The sequence below is a fragment of the Sinohyriopsis cumingii genome, chromosome 5, assembly GCF_028554795.1.
Source record: "Sinohyriopsis cumingii isolate HCF-2022 chromosome 5, ASM2855479v2, whole genome shotgun sequence".
NCBI classification, from domain to species: domain Eukaryota; kingdom Metazoa; phylum Mollusca; class Bivalvia; order Unionida; family Unionidae; genus Sinohyriopsis; species Sinohyriopsis cumingii.
In genome coordinates this window covers 143,448,182-143,463,679 of record NC_142965.1, presented here as the reverse complement: position 1 = coordinate 143,463,679, position 15,498 = coordinate 143,448,182, and the positions used below count along the sequence as shown (strand labels likewise).

At 39.9% G+C, this 15,498-nt stretch overlaps 1 protein-coding gene across 1 annotated transcript in view; it reads right to left on the bottom strand.

The window, feature by feature from the left end:
• LOC149800386 (von Willebrand factor D and EGF domain-containing protein-like) overlaps nt 1-15,498 on the bottom strand; it is a 121,664-nt gene that overhangs the window by 2,370 nt on the left and 103,796 nt on the right. The window contains exons 14-15 of the mRNA XM_089958411.1: nt 4,702-5,023; nt 3,252-3,384 (exon numbers count right to left, since the gene is read on the bottom strand). Of these exons, the coding sequence (XP_089814537.1) occupies nt 3,252-3,384; nt 4,702-5,023 (455 nt within the window). The remainder of the gene's footprint in view (nt 1-3,251; nt 3,385-4,701; nt 5,024-15,498) is intronic.

The following is a 15,498-nucleotide window of genomic DNA, read 5'->3' as shown; positions in this document are numbered from 1 at the left end:
GATTTATATGCAGTTAAGCAGGCCATCTTTATAAGGAGAAAGGGTCTGCAAATGGAACATAGCAGGGATCCGAATATCAATAATTTACCAGTGCCTTTCGATAATTTTTAATTGAAATTTCCCACAAAAATAATGTAAACGTCAAACGCAAATCTGACTTGCCGTATATTTACCAATGTGTACAATCCAGATCCAAGCTCATGATTGTGCTACGTTATTCATGGAGCGCACATATTCATAGAAGTTTGAAAATAAGTCACCGCATTTGGCTAACTAAAAGTCAATTATAAGGTAAATATATAATTAGTTCAAAAACGGCTATCGTACAGTTTGGTAGTTTAGACAGATTACTCATTTTAAAAACGGATAGAAAAAGTTATCACAAATATACTGAATGATAGTCACAGACGTTTCGTCGTATTTGGACGATATCCATAAAATAAAGATATGTCAGATTTAATTGAAACTAAACATATAATCCGATGTAATACCCGATACCATCGTACCGGAAATTTTTCACATGACACAATCAACATAATCAATACAGTACAATGCGATATCCGTTACGGTTATATCCAACACAATGCGTACAATACAGCTCTTGCAAAATATGCACGTGAAGAGATGCATATTACCATTGATGCAGTCTCCATGTCCGTTGCAATTATTTATACAGGTTGACGAATAGAACGCCTGAACTTCTTGTGCATAAGTCATCCTAGTCACACGGTCTTGTCTTATGTATCTCTCAGTTTCCTCAGTGTAGCTCGCACAGTGCATATCCACAAGGTGTAGATCTGCAGTTGTCTACAGTATATGTCTCTTATTTTTAACAGCTATATTGCTTGCAATAAAACATCAAGTGTACGTGTGGATAAAGTTTATTAAAAATAAAACTAACTCGTCGGAAGTTCTCTTTCAGCTGGACAATGATGCTGTAAAAGTCCATGTCCTTATCCATCAGGAACAAAATGTAAACAGAGTATGTACGAGTGCTATATCAGATTTTAGATATCTGTATTTATGATATATTTATAAGTGGAGAAACGATAATATAGCCACACGGGCATTACAACTTTCTGTGAACTCTAGACATTCTAGTGTACAATTATGCAGTCAATGAGTTGTCACCAAAATGCTTAAAGAAAATAACACACAAGGAAAATTAGGTTTCAGGTATTAAATTTTAATTAATAATTTTCTCAACGAATCATGGAAACTGTAAATGACTAATTGATATGACCTGTTGTTATTTATCACCCATACTATACTGAGTAATATACCTGTAATATTCAACAATAAACACCTTTAATAATTTTGAGAATCGTGATCAAGCATAGTAATATTAATTAAGTAGTAAGTTAAACACCTTTAATAATTTTGAGAATCGTGATCAAGCATAGTAATATTAATTAAGTAGTAAGTTAAGTCGTATCATGATCGAATTATGCTTGAAAGCAGAAATATTAACTCGTATCACAATCAAATCGTGTTTGTAAACGATGAAAACATCGGGCGTTGATTAATGCTAATGGCAAACCGAAATGATAATAGAAAATCGGAAGCAACATCTGCTACCAAGCTTGGTTCACAACCATTAAAGCATTTGTTTAAAGATGTTACGTTCTAAAGCTGTTTGTGCAGCCGCAATGATGGTTTATCATTACCCAACCCCTGAGGTGTCAATCTGTGAACATTCATAAACAACTTACCTGTAACTGCCATATTATTTTATTTTGCACTGTTATCTCTTTGAAGCAAAATGTTCACTATTATTTACTTAAGCGTATAAGAAACGGGAAGAAGTGACTTTATCCTTCTCGAAGAATAATGTCATTATGAGACTGTGAACTATGGGTCGAAAATTGAGTATAAATTTAAAAACATGATACAGCGAACAATACTAACCTTGAACATGAAATAAAAAGCTAACCCTTAAACAGTCAATCATGTTTAAAGGCATATAGAATGCTGATAAAATTTGACTATTACTTATCCATTTGAATTCAATAATTAAGCAACTATGCTATTACACTGCACCCACTTTGTACTACGAAGAAGTATTATTTTAATGCTACTATAAGTTTTATTATTTTTCCTGACTTTTAGTGCTTACCATTGCTTAATCATCCAGTTTCTCACCAATTGTACGCTGATGACACCCAAATATACAAATCTAGCCACCCAGCTGAAGCTGATGCTACCATCCAAGGTGTAGAGAGGGGCATTTCTGATGTGAAGTCAAGGATGACATGTGACAAGCTTCAGATGAATGATGATAAAACTGAGGCCATTCTGATCACAACACAAAGAATTTCTCATTCACATCCTTTACCTCAAACATTAAATATCAGCTACAGCAGCATCAAATTCACACAATCAGTACGAAACCTATATGTTAGTCTGGACAGTACTCTCACATTGCACCAACATGTCATGAACATATGCAAGGCTGCATATCTTGAGCTGAGACACATCAGCTCCATTCGTAAATACCTTTCAGTTGATGCCAGTAAAACACTTGTGTGTTCATTAGTACTTTCAAGACTGGACTATTGTAATTCAATTATGTCTGGTTCATCTCAATATCTGCTCCAGAAACTTCAAAAAGTTCAAAACACAGCTGCTCGGATCATACTTAGAGTACCACAATCAGAGCACACCTCCCCGCTGCTATGTACCCTACACTGGCTATCCATTCGATCCAGAATCAAACACAAAATTTGTTCTCTGTGCTACGTTTCACTCTAGTCCAACATACCTATCCGACCTCACCCATGTGTACACACCAGCAAGATACTTACGCTCCTCTTCTGACAATCGTATACTCATTATTCCCACTATGAAAATAAAGTCATATGGACAGCGTTCTTTTGCATACCAGGGCCCAGCAGCGTGGAATGAATTGCCCACTGAACTTAGACACAAAGACACAGCGATCACATTCAAGAGGGCTCTCAAAACTCACTTATTTCGACTGCAAGAACAAACTTAAAGACCTAATAATGTTTCCTACCTTAAATATTCGCAGCATGTTTTTTTTTAAAGGTTTTCTAATTTCATGGTGTTTGTTTTTGTAATCATATCATTATATGTTTTTTATCTTATAGGTGTTGTCTAATGTTGTAAAGCGCTTAGAACATCTAAAGATTAGGCGCTATACAAAGTCCTCATTATTATTATTATTATTATCATTATTATTATTATTATTATTAATTATTTATCAGTGCTTACATGGAGATCGAGTGTACAATCGTGCATTGAGCTTTCTCTGCTCACATTGCTGTTAGAGAGACCATCAAAACTGACAGCCACACAACTTTGGTTGAAAAGTTTCTCACACATTACTCTTGCCTCCTCGACTGTGTATGTTACTGATGTTCTCTGAATAAAAACAAACAACTAATATGATAAGTCTATGAAGTAAAGTTCAAATAAAATATGTTTTGCTTACAATCTCTTATTTAAAGTAGCTTTTAAAAAAGTTTTAGAAGGCAATATTTAATTTTGTATAAGCAAAATAACAATCTGAACAATATGTGGAAATATATCACATATGCCCAAATTGTTATGTGAAACAATCCATTCTAACAACAGCTAAGGAATACTTTCCAAGTTATAACACATTTGCATTCTTGCTTGATTATTTTGTGGTTTGAACGCCTTTGACCGCGCATGAAAGGCTATATATGGCATTCAGTATATTTAGTGGAGGAAAAAGTAGTGGAAACCCTGGTAAAAGCAGCCGACCCAAGCTACTGGCAAACCTCCACGTGTACCCTCGATTTCTGCAGTGAGACTCGAACCCACTCGGAACAAGGTGAAATGAGAGTAATCTGTAAAGACAAGATCCTAAGCCCATTTGGCAACCTGGGAACCCTTTGTAAGCAAAGATAAGATTTATTAAAATGTTAGTTTCTCTTACAATCATTGAAACGGTTCAAATCCCATACAAATATCGTAATTGAAACATGCAATATATATATATATATATATATATATATATATATATATATATATGTGTGTGTGTGTGTGTGTGTGTGTGTGTGTGTGTGTGTGTGTTTATTAAGAATACAAATAATATGGCGAATAACAATCCTTTCAAGTGCACTGGATCCAGCAATGGATGACTTGTGTCAGGGATTGATAAAAATAAATGCAGTAAACTGACAATGAACAGTCCGGAACTAGTATGTAACTACCTGAGCGCTTTCGACTCTTTAACGAGTCTTTTTCAAAGGCAAATACAACACATAGACAAGACAAACAAATAAAAGAAAAAAATGTTTGCAATCCTTAACATGGCTGTTTTTACAGGAATTAATCATTTAACTTTATTATGTTTTAACTACTTTATCTCAACTTGTCGAATGCATCTCTCTCTCTCTCTCTCTCTCTCTCTCTCTCTCTATATATATATATATATATATATATATATATATATATATATATGTAGAGTGAGTGAGAGAGAGAGAGAGAGAGAGAGAGAGAGAGAGAGAGAGGGAGGGAGGGAGGGAGGGATGGGTAGATAGCAATATTTAGGTCTCACTATACAAGGCACGTGCTACAAAATAAGGATTCATTAATTTAATATTACTTGTGTACAAACAGATCCAAATATTACTTTCGGACAAGCGAATATGAACACCGCTTTATTTCTATGTTTTAGATCTGAAATACTATCTCCATAAACAGAATTACCTTCCTAAGGGCATGTTCAGCAAAATAGGTTTCTTTCTTGATTGATCTGTTACTCATCATCCGTCGAAGTTCTTTTTTATGAGAGACACCGGAACGTTTGGATTTTACCTGGCAATCGTCGTACTGTTTACCATAAAATTCTATTTTCTTGGTGCAGGAAAGAAATACGCTTGCCGAGCACAGTGGCTGTGTTTTATTTCCAGAGGTAGGTGGCAGTGTTGATGTTTGAAGTGCATATGGGCAGACACAGAGATAGAACGTTTCACTCCAGTAATCAGGATCATGATTCAACACATTAAGAAAAGACTTTGAGGAGTCTATCCTATAATAATAGTACAACATAATAATAATAATAATAATAATAATAATATCGGTGTTGATAGATATCATGTATGTAGTTATCATGTTGATGATAACGGGGAAAGTTCGTCAACTAGAATGGAGTATTCAGAATTTAAAAATTAAATACTCCAAGGGGCATATGCTGAATAGTGTTCATGTTTCAAAGGAATATCCCAATATTAGCAAAACACAACAATCACAATGTACAGGGTAAATATGAAGCTAACAGGTTGTGTTCTACAAGTGTGTCCATTTAGGTATTAGGTCTCCAGTGGTTGTAATTGGTCATCATACAATATAAAGAGATGTAACCGAAACAGCTCATCAATTTCATTCTTTTATAAACGATACAAAACATCAAGTTCATAAAACACAGAGATCTTGTAACATCATACACGGAATACGAACCTATGTTGAAATACTTGAGCAAGCGAGGAACTAAATGAAAGAATAACACGCCCTAATCAAATGAAGGTTAATATTTTTAAAATATATGGAAAATCGTCAGTCATTTAGAATTATAATTCAATTTAGAAAACAGAAAGAACAAGTTCTCAAGCAACACTGACATTCAGGTATCAAAATCAAGGCAACTAACTCCTTAAAAATGTTAATTCTCTATATTTTCCCTAATAATTGGCAGGCATTGAACTAAGTTTAAACACCCGACACTCTCTGCTATCAAGTATCTAAAAATGTCTTTTACGATGATTTGTCTTGGTGCTAGTCCACATATTCATACTAGTAGTGAAGGGGGACACTTTACCGACAATGGGAATTAGCATTAAAAACACCCTTGGGACACTTTACCGACAATGGAAATTTAACATGGAGAAAAATCGTGGGACACTTTACCGACAAGGGGAATTAACATGGCGAAAAATCGTGGGGCACTTTACCGACAAGGGGAATTTAACATGGAGAATAGAGTTTGGGCTTGTTTAATGACAAAGGGGAATTTAACATGGGATTTTTTTTTTTTTTAATTTTAAAAAAAATTTTTTAAAAAAGGGGTAGGCAATTCAAAGGCTATCTCTTTTCGAGAAATATGGCTGGCCCTGAAAAGGGCCTTTGGGTTTTTCTTCTTCTTTTAACTTCTTAACTTTTTCCACCATCCTCTTATTTTGTCCATCATTCCTTTCTTCTTTTTCTTTTCTGTTTCCGGCATCCAGTCCGGGTGACCCATGGCTCGGAACATGGCCTGTATTTTCATCCAGTTGTTATTCAGTTGGTCGAATTCTAATTTCTTCTTCTTATTCTGTTCTTCCTTTCTTTCTTTAGTCCACCTTTCCTTTATGTTCTCTACTTCTTGGGTCAGCACTCGTTTCATAAGTTCCTCAGCTTTTATAAGTTGGTCAACACCCCATTTCACAAAAGACCACTCACTCCAAACTAAGATATCTTGTAGGAAGCATCTTACTAATGTTGTATTATCTAGAGCTTCCTTCAAGCTACCTACTCTTACATAGGGAGGGTTAATTAATCCTCTTAATTTCTTCACTTCTTCTTGTAACATACCTTCAAGGAGATCCATAGCTAGTTTCAGACTCCTCACTTGTCTGGTCACAAAATCCCTTGTAACTGGATATTTCCATTCCTTTTCTACTCTTTCTACAACATATACTCCATCTACTATCCAGTAATAACAGTGTCTCAAGTTGTTGAACAGGTCAGATACAGCTACCATTTTCTTTCCGTTATTCCGTAGAATGGGCTCCAATGACCAACACTGTTAGTTTTATAGTGAAAGCGCGGACGTGATGGAAAACATCCCCCTAAAAACATAAAATGGATCTTACCTAGATCATGACCCAATAACGCGCGTACGTGAAGGAAAACATCCCCCTACTTTTTTCATATAATAAAACCCTAACTATACTCTTCACATACGCTAAGAAACCCATAATCTACTATTCACACAAACATACCTCAGCTCTTACTAACACAATCACACCAACACATACCCTCACATTTTTAAGAAAGAGTTAGTGTTTATATTCACACTACTCTACCTACACACATTGGCAAATTGATGGTTATTTCTTTTCTTGAGTATTGGGTAGCCCTGAAAAGGGCTGGTTTTTTTTAACTTCAGAGACCCTGGTTAATGGTGGCACCTTCCGGGTCTGGCACCACAGACACAACGTCTACTCCAATCATTAGTCCAATTCACATGACTTGTTTGAAGAGCAGACGGTGGGTGAGTGGCTTCACTATCCCACTCCTCCGTTTGCGGAATAGTGAACACTTCTTCTTCTTCCCTCTGTCTTCTTTGTCTTTGTCTTCGTTGTGATTGTGGTTCAGCTACAGGCTGGCAAGATGTCCTTGCCTCAGGTATCACCTTGCACACAGGGTTCATCAAAAGGTGACACCTGATCTCTCTCTTTCTTTCATTCTCTTCTTTCATTTTTCTCTCCTCCTCCTCCTGTTCTATTCTCACTTCTTCCACAAGGGCCTCCGCAGTCAGCTCGTTCAGTAGGTATCTGGCATACTCCAGATGCATCTGAAGTTCCATCAATTTAGTCAGTCTGTTGCTCATTTTTTACTGTTGATCAATCAACAAGGGTAGCTAGACTGCCCAGCGAGTTTCAATTTATAGTGAAAGCGCGGACGTGATGGAAAACATCCCCCTAATAACATGAAATTGATCTTACCTGGATCATGACCAAAATCAACAACAACGCGCGGACCTAAAAGAAACACTCGCTGACTTTTTTATGCTACCCATTACTATTTTAAAATTTTTTTATAAATCACTTCAATTGACTATCCACATACGCAAAGCAATCCAATCTAACCTAAAATATATACCTCTAACAGCCAAAAAACTAACATCATTTTAATCTACTATCCACTCCAACCTATTTTATCACTTTCAAACACACAAACACACAAACTCATACCCTCACATTTTTTAAGAAAGAGTTTGTGTTTATTTTCACACTACTCTACCTACACACTGGCAAATTAATAGTTATTTCTTTTCTAGAGTATTGGGTAGCCCTGAAAAGGGCTGTTTTTTTGTTTTGCTATGGCATTCTTTTTTAGTTTCTAAGAATGCGATGTCCTCTGAGGATAGACTTTCTGGCAATAGGTCTGCTTCTTCGGAAAGAGAAGAAGAATTCTTTGGTGTCGATACGACAATCGACAAAGCCTCTGTCAGCTTCAGGTTGCTGCTGCTGTTGCTGTTGTTGCTGCTGTTGCTGCTGTTGCTGCTGTCTCTGAAGTCTGTGCTTCTCTGTCCATTCTTCTTTCTCCCTGTTCATTTCTTCTCTGAAGAGCTCTTCTATCAGGTCTTCAGTGATTTTTAACATTCTCACATTCTCTATTTCTTCTGGCTTCGGTATCAGACTGTGTCTGACCCTATGCAAATTCACGTAGGCTTCGTTGAGCTTAGCTAGTTTGGAGCACATCTTCGTAGGAGGATGAGTCGACAATGGATGGTTAGACTGGAAACAACCCCGGTTCTTAAAGTCAAAGCGCGGACGTGAAGGAAAACATCCCACATGGTTTTCGAGCCGCAACGTTCATGAGAGGGATAGTAAGAAATGAAAGAGCATCAATCCAACATTCTTATAGCTAAACAAACCACAAAGGCATTTTTTTTCAAAACACAACATTTTTTATTCAAAAATCACTTAACACTAACTAACAACAACATTTTTAACAATAATCCAACATTATAACATCAAACAATTTTTTTTAAATGACAAACATTTTTTTCTTCAATTACTAACTATTTTGAACAGGGCTGACAACGTTGTGAATGAAATTGTGATTTCCACTGTTGGAAATCATTAGGCCATTGATGGACACTACGTTTCCTAGCTTGAGACAAAAGATAAGCATAATGGTCACAAAACCATCGATCTACTTTCACATCATTTCTAGCAGAAGAACGAGGATCGAAATGAGTCACTAAATGTTCTAAGGAATAGCCCAGGCTGCGATGATGCAGAAAATACACACAGTACTGTCCACACACCAAGGAATCTGTGCCTTGTAATTTCACGTTATTGAATCGGGTGGTTTGAGCATTTCTTCTCATAAAGTCGATGATATCGTCTTCCAAAGGGGGCAATCCGTACGAATCGAAATATTCCACACATCCTTCTTGAGGAAAGTAGACGGCTACCCAGTGGGTTCCTGGGAGATGACTGTCGTCCGTGTTGATCACGTAAGCTAGATGGTCTTTAGGTTTGCGATGAGGGAGTTCATCTTTAGCACAGACGACAGGATTCCAAGAAGCCGTATAAGAACTGTGGTTCAAAAGGTAATAAAGTTCCCAGGTATCCATTGATTTGTGTTTGTTTTCTTCTTCACAGGTAATAATACGTCGTCAATTCGATCCTGACTTTTTGCTTGAAAATGTCTGACGAATAAACGGTTATTCGTTCTGTTTCCTCACTCTGATTCAGGAGAGCTTCGATACGATGGATCTCTTGAGTGGTTAATGGTGGACAAGAATGTTCACGCAAGTCTTTATACCACTGGTGCAACACGTCTTTGTTCGAGATGAGACTCCAAGCTTCGTCCAGATACTCGTCCAATTTTTCTTCTTGACTTAACATCAGGCATTTATCGTGTTGAATTTGACTGGGATGATCGTTTTGACATCCATAACAATTTTTCTTGATCAATTCCGTCATTTTGTCGACCAAGTGTTTGGCAAAACAGGAGACTAAATGGGCTTCTTGTTCTGGCCATCTCGATTTCATCATGATCACTTCTTCTTCTTTTTCCACGGTCTCCTTACATTCCATCTCCAAAGTTTCTCCACTAGGTAAAGAGGGATAACAGTCTTCCATGGCTTCTAGTAATCTAGGATGACTTCTCTTAAACTGTTGATTTCTATCGTATTATCAAATTCGGCATACAGGATGACGTTCACTGTGTTCCCTGCTTCCAGTGGACTCGCAAACTGAATTTCCACACGAATCTGGCCAGATTTTATAGGGTGGAAATGTCCCTCGTCGCTGCCTTGGTCTGGAGTGAAATCGAAAGCCCACAAAGCATAGCCTCCGTCATAATCGTCGTACTCAATGCCGTGACTGGTGTTGGTTCCTAACTGGCCAGTGGCTTCGTACAGGGACAAGTACGATCTCAAGTAATTCTTCTGGGCAAAGTTAGGCTCGAAAGGTCGGGTACACAAGGTCTTGCCATCGCGACTGACTTCGATCTTGGACACATTGTAATGCTTAAACTCAAAAGGATTTTCGTTGTGGACTCCGTTGAAGGCTGTATTCTTGACGATACCAACAATCAAACGCTTGGGTAACTGTCCTTGGAACAGATGATCTTCGATCATGGATCGCTGTCCAGCAGGAATGGTGAAGGTTTTTACTTCTACGCGTCGCATGGGATACTTGGCGGTTGTTCTGCTTAACGTTTGACTGATATCGTTTCCCACTTTAGGTAACACTTCTACGCGACGCACGTAGAGCTTGGCTTCTTGGATAACAGTTTTGTATTCATTGTTATGGGCCATCAAATGGAAAGCGGCACTGCTACGATTCAGTCTCAGACGGATATCCACTCCGTTCAGCAAATACTTTTCTTGTAACCACATGTCCAAATGCAAACGATCCATCAGTTCTAAACTTCGCCCTTGCAGAATTTTAGTTCTACGTGTGTTAAACCCCACATTGTGAAGATTGTCATCTTCTGTCAGGGCTGTGTCGGTAAACGTGTTTGCACCGGCCGTGTCAGGTTTCCATACCACGCAAGCATCCAGATGAGTGTTCTTGGCTTCTTTTCCGTACGTCAAGAGATTTTCCAGGTAGGCGCGATACGGGTAAGTATCCATGCTGCTACTGACCAGTTTGTTATTCAAGTACAAGTCCACTTCGCTGAACAAGGAATGTATGAAATTGTTGACGGGCGCTACCCTATCATTGGCTCCAGGATTGGTGTTGTCAGTTTTGATCACTTTGACTTTCAAATACAGGTAACTGCTATTCAGATCGATGTAATCTTCGGGTTGTCCTTTGATTTCGAACTCGATGGGAGCTGATTCCGTCAATGAGGAGACGGGATGAAATTCCACCCACTGGGATTCTTGCATCGTCATCATGGTGGGGGGCATGGCAAACATATCCAGTTCCGTCTTGGAACAAGCACAAGACTCTCGGTGCATCATTTTTTGTTCTTCCTCAATAATAGAAAACGTCTAAGTCTCGAACGGTTTTTCTTTTCTTGGCCTTTCTCGCTTGAAGTCTGGTGAAAGGGTGTTTTCTTCTTCGTCGTCTCTTTCTGCCTTGTCCTTGCTGAATGCCTGACTCGGTAGCGTGCAGGGCATTTATAGGTGTGTCTCGTCGACCCAAAATGTCTTTGCCCGTTTGCAGCAAGACATTTTTGCCTGCCCTCATGAAGGCTTCTTTAGGGTTTTGTTTGTCGATGATGACATTTTGGAGAAATTCTTTGCCTTGTGTCAGTGCCGCATCTTTCAAGGCGTGCAATCCGCGTGTCACCATCGGTTTCAACACTGGGGCCACCGAACGAAAGGCCGATTTTAACATGTCTCCTAAACCGTGTCCTCGCTGTCGAGCCACCCCTTGGTACACTGGATACATGACTTGCTTACGAGTCGTGAGAGAACCGTTTTCGAAAATGGAGTTTCACCGTGACTTTTCCTTTGGTGAATGGAATATTTTGTCCCAAATCTCCTTTTATAGTAATGTTGACCGTGTCCAAATACGACTTGCTGACGGGCAAATAGTGAGGATGGACAAATTCGCGGTGGACGTGGTAAGTGTTTCCACCTTCCTCGTCAGCGTTTGCGGCAGAATCCACTTTGAAAGGAATGACACGCAGTAACGGTACGGAGGTGTGTCCCACCACGTTGTATTCCACCACATCGGAATACACAAACATCAAATTCAGTCCTTGGTTCAGTTCTACTGGGGTATGAAAATACTGGCCAAAAGACTCGTTGTTGTAAATGACTGATAATTCCTTTTTTTCTTGTTCTATTTTCTTCCTCATCTTCATGTTACCGCCCAACATGTCAAACAATTCATCACAGAAATAGAAACCCATGATTTTATCCCCCTCAGGAAATTTCATCAGGAAGCGACGAGCTGTTTTGTGGTATTCTAGGGTGACATTTTTGTTCTTGACAATGTCAAAAGCTTTCCCAAACACACCATTAAACCTGGTGGCTATGGTGTTGACCAAATGTTGGCCACTAAAATAATAACCTGGGGGAATGAACAAGTGATAGTCGGTCCACTTTGGATTTTTTATGTTAGGGATTTTATGCTTATATTTGCTATGGGTATCCATCCATTGTTGCAATGGCTCGTCATAAACTTCCACCGTAAAAGTATTTTGATTGGGAAGGACATTGAGGACTTGGGTCGGGTGAATCATTTCGACTAAAGCCACTTCCCAATGGGCTTCGTGATCTAAGGGGATGGCTTGAGGTAATTTGGCCGTGTAACAGCACAACGTGTTGTTGGGAAACACCTCCATGGAACTGTCACTGGGTAAGGTTAAGTAAAATTGGTTTTGGTGACTCATAATTCCAGAGTTCTGTGGCTGTCCGAGGGGTTAGTGGATGTCAGAGGCGTGTCTCCGCCCAAAATGGGGTTCTGGTTGTGGTTGTTGTTGTTGGAGTGGTGACTGGCACTGGCACTGGACACAACGTTCCCGTTCGAGGAGAATTTCAGGGAGGGATTGGGAAGCAGGTAACCGATGCAACTGCTCAATAAAATGGTCCACAATTGTTTGTCTCCTTGTTGCAAACTCAAATTGGCGATGGCTGCCCCGATGACACAATACACCACGAAGATTTGGCAGAAAAAGACGATTTGCGTTTTAGGCACACGTTCTCCACACCACACCCACAAGGGTTGTTTTTGTAAATCTTGCACAGAAGAACTAGGTGAAGAAGGACTGGTCGACGTAGCTGCGTCTGTTGTGTGAAAGGGCATGATGGTCACTTCTTCTTTTTATAGTCGATGACTTGCGAAGCGTCGATCCAAGAATCGAAACTGGGTGGATATCCTTTCCAACGTACTTTGACTTCTTTGACACGTCGTTTGCCCACTTTACTGGTTCTGCGTTCGAGAATGCTTTCGATGTCGTACACGTCGTCTTCTTTTTTGGTGACACGTTGTAACTCGGGCAAATAAAACGTTCCTTTGAGTACTTCTCCGTTCATGTCTTCCAATTTATAGACGGCAGGATGACGGCCATGCACTCGTCCAGTGACGCGAAACAATTCGGTCGTCCAGTTAGGTAAGTAACCTTTGTCGAAAGTGCGTTTGGTTTTGCCAATGCGTACCCAATCTCCTACGGCCAACTCTCCACTTTTCTTGGGGACAGCCCTCGTCGGGGACGTACCAAACAGGCGCTCAAACACCAGCACTTCGTTGTCGGGAGTCACGTCTTGCGGGGCACGTCCGATGCTTCGATGGTAAGATTGGTTGTACGCTTGCACCAGGTGCGGTAAGATGTCGATGTACTTCAGAGTGTGGTGATGCGTAAAATATTTCCACATGCGTTCTTTCAAAGTGCGTTGAAAACGTTCCACGATTCTGGCTTTGGTTTCGGGATTTTCGGTGGTAAAAAAATGAATGTCACGTTTCTTTAATTCTTTTTGGAAAGCTTGGTTCAGAAATTCGGTGCCTTTGTCCGTTTGCCATCGAAGAGGGCGACGGCCGCTTTGTTTCAACACCCGTTGCAGGGCTCGCACTAAGTCGCTGCTCGATTTAGAAGTCAAGGGCACGACCCAGGCAAATTTGGAAAAGACGTCGATGACACAAAACAAATATTTGTAACCACGATTGTAGCTGGCCAAATGAGAGACATCGGCTAAATCGGCTTGCCATTGATGATCGATGCCTTCCACTCGGGTGCGACTTCTGGCAAACTTGCGTCGAATGGGTTTGTGTAAAGTGTAGGTAGCTTGTTCTTGTAACCATCGTTGCACTTGAGGTAAACGGAGACTTTTCAGTCGCGTTTTGGCAGCACGATACAATTTTTGAACTCCTGCGTAACCTGCAGGATGCGAGGGATCGTAGTAAATGCTGGCTAAGACTTTTTCCATTTTTTGTGTTGATTGGTGTCTTAATAAGGCACCCACTCTTGGAAGAGGCTACTCTTTTTCTCTTGGGGTATTTTCTTGGATTGCAAGGCTTTGCGTGTGCGGCCAGCAATAGGTGTCGAAGAGGAGGAGGATGTCTGAGCAGGGGATATCGGTTCTTGTTTCACTTCTGTCTTCACTTCTGTCTTCACTTTCTTTTTCTCTTGTGAGGAAGAAGGGGTGGCCATCATCTTTTTAATCCATCCAATTCTGGAGGTAGGTGGTGTTGTTAACTTGCGTACTTTTTCTGGTGGAGTTTGAAACCCTTCTTCTTCTTCTTCTTTTCCTTTTTCTGTCTTGGTCACGGGTACTGGTGGTACTGGTACTGGTACTGGTGATGGTGCTGGACTTTTCATCAAGGTCTTAAAATCTTTCAGAGTGGGTAGAGCTGTTTCGTCTAAAGCTTTCTGGTGAAAAAGTTGTAGTCGTTGCAAGAGTTGACCGTACTTTTGCGATTTTTCTGTTTCGGACAAATCTTGGCGATCCATCAAGGATTGCAATTCGTGTTGTAACTGGGACATCTCGCTCAAATTGGGATTGGGAGGTAAATGCGGGGTGCGTTGTTCTTGCCACCGATGGTATTCCATCCATCGTTTGTAAGGCACTAAAGCTAGTTTTCGTCCTTCCATGGGGTTGTCAGGGGTGAATTCTGAGATCTTGGGACTTCCGAAGGCCTTTTTATCTTGCTCTCATCAGTCCTCCCAACATGGTTCCCAAGACTCCTTTTAGTATGGGGCCTAACAAGAGAGGTAAAATGCCTCCACGTTGGACCAACATCTTCTTTTTTTGACGAATGGGAAAATTCTTTTGAACCATTTTCCGAAGAACGTGACGATGTTTGCCTAAGCATTGTTTCTGGTGTTTGGACAAAGGGATCGTACCTTTCAAAACGTTCAAACAACATTCGCACACGGTATCGATGACCTCTTTGGAGGCCGTTTGAATGAGTTTTTTTCGTAGGGGTGGAGAAGCTTTGGACAGGACAGATAACATGTCCCCATGTTTGGCTAAACGTGGTGGCAGTCCTTTCCTTTTTTTTCCTTGGGGTTTTCTGGAGGGTGACATTTTTTGCTTGTGGGTTCCGGGACATTCACCGAACAGACACTAACGTCGATGACTTAACGCACACCCTTTTATCTTTTTTTTGGGACTATCGCTTTGTCATAAAGGTGACAATGTTTTTCCGAAAATCGCCAAGGAATCCTCCCCTTTGTTGGCGCCTCTTTTTCTTGGAATGACTGTGTCTTTTTTTAGGGTAACGTCGATGCTTGGCTAAGCGCTTTGTCGGATGACGCGTCTGCCTTTGTCTCTTTCTTTTGTGGCTTCCTGGAGGTGACATCTTTTACAAGTTCACTGATACCCCCGAC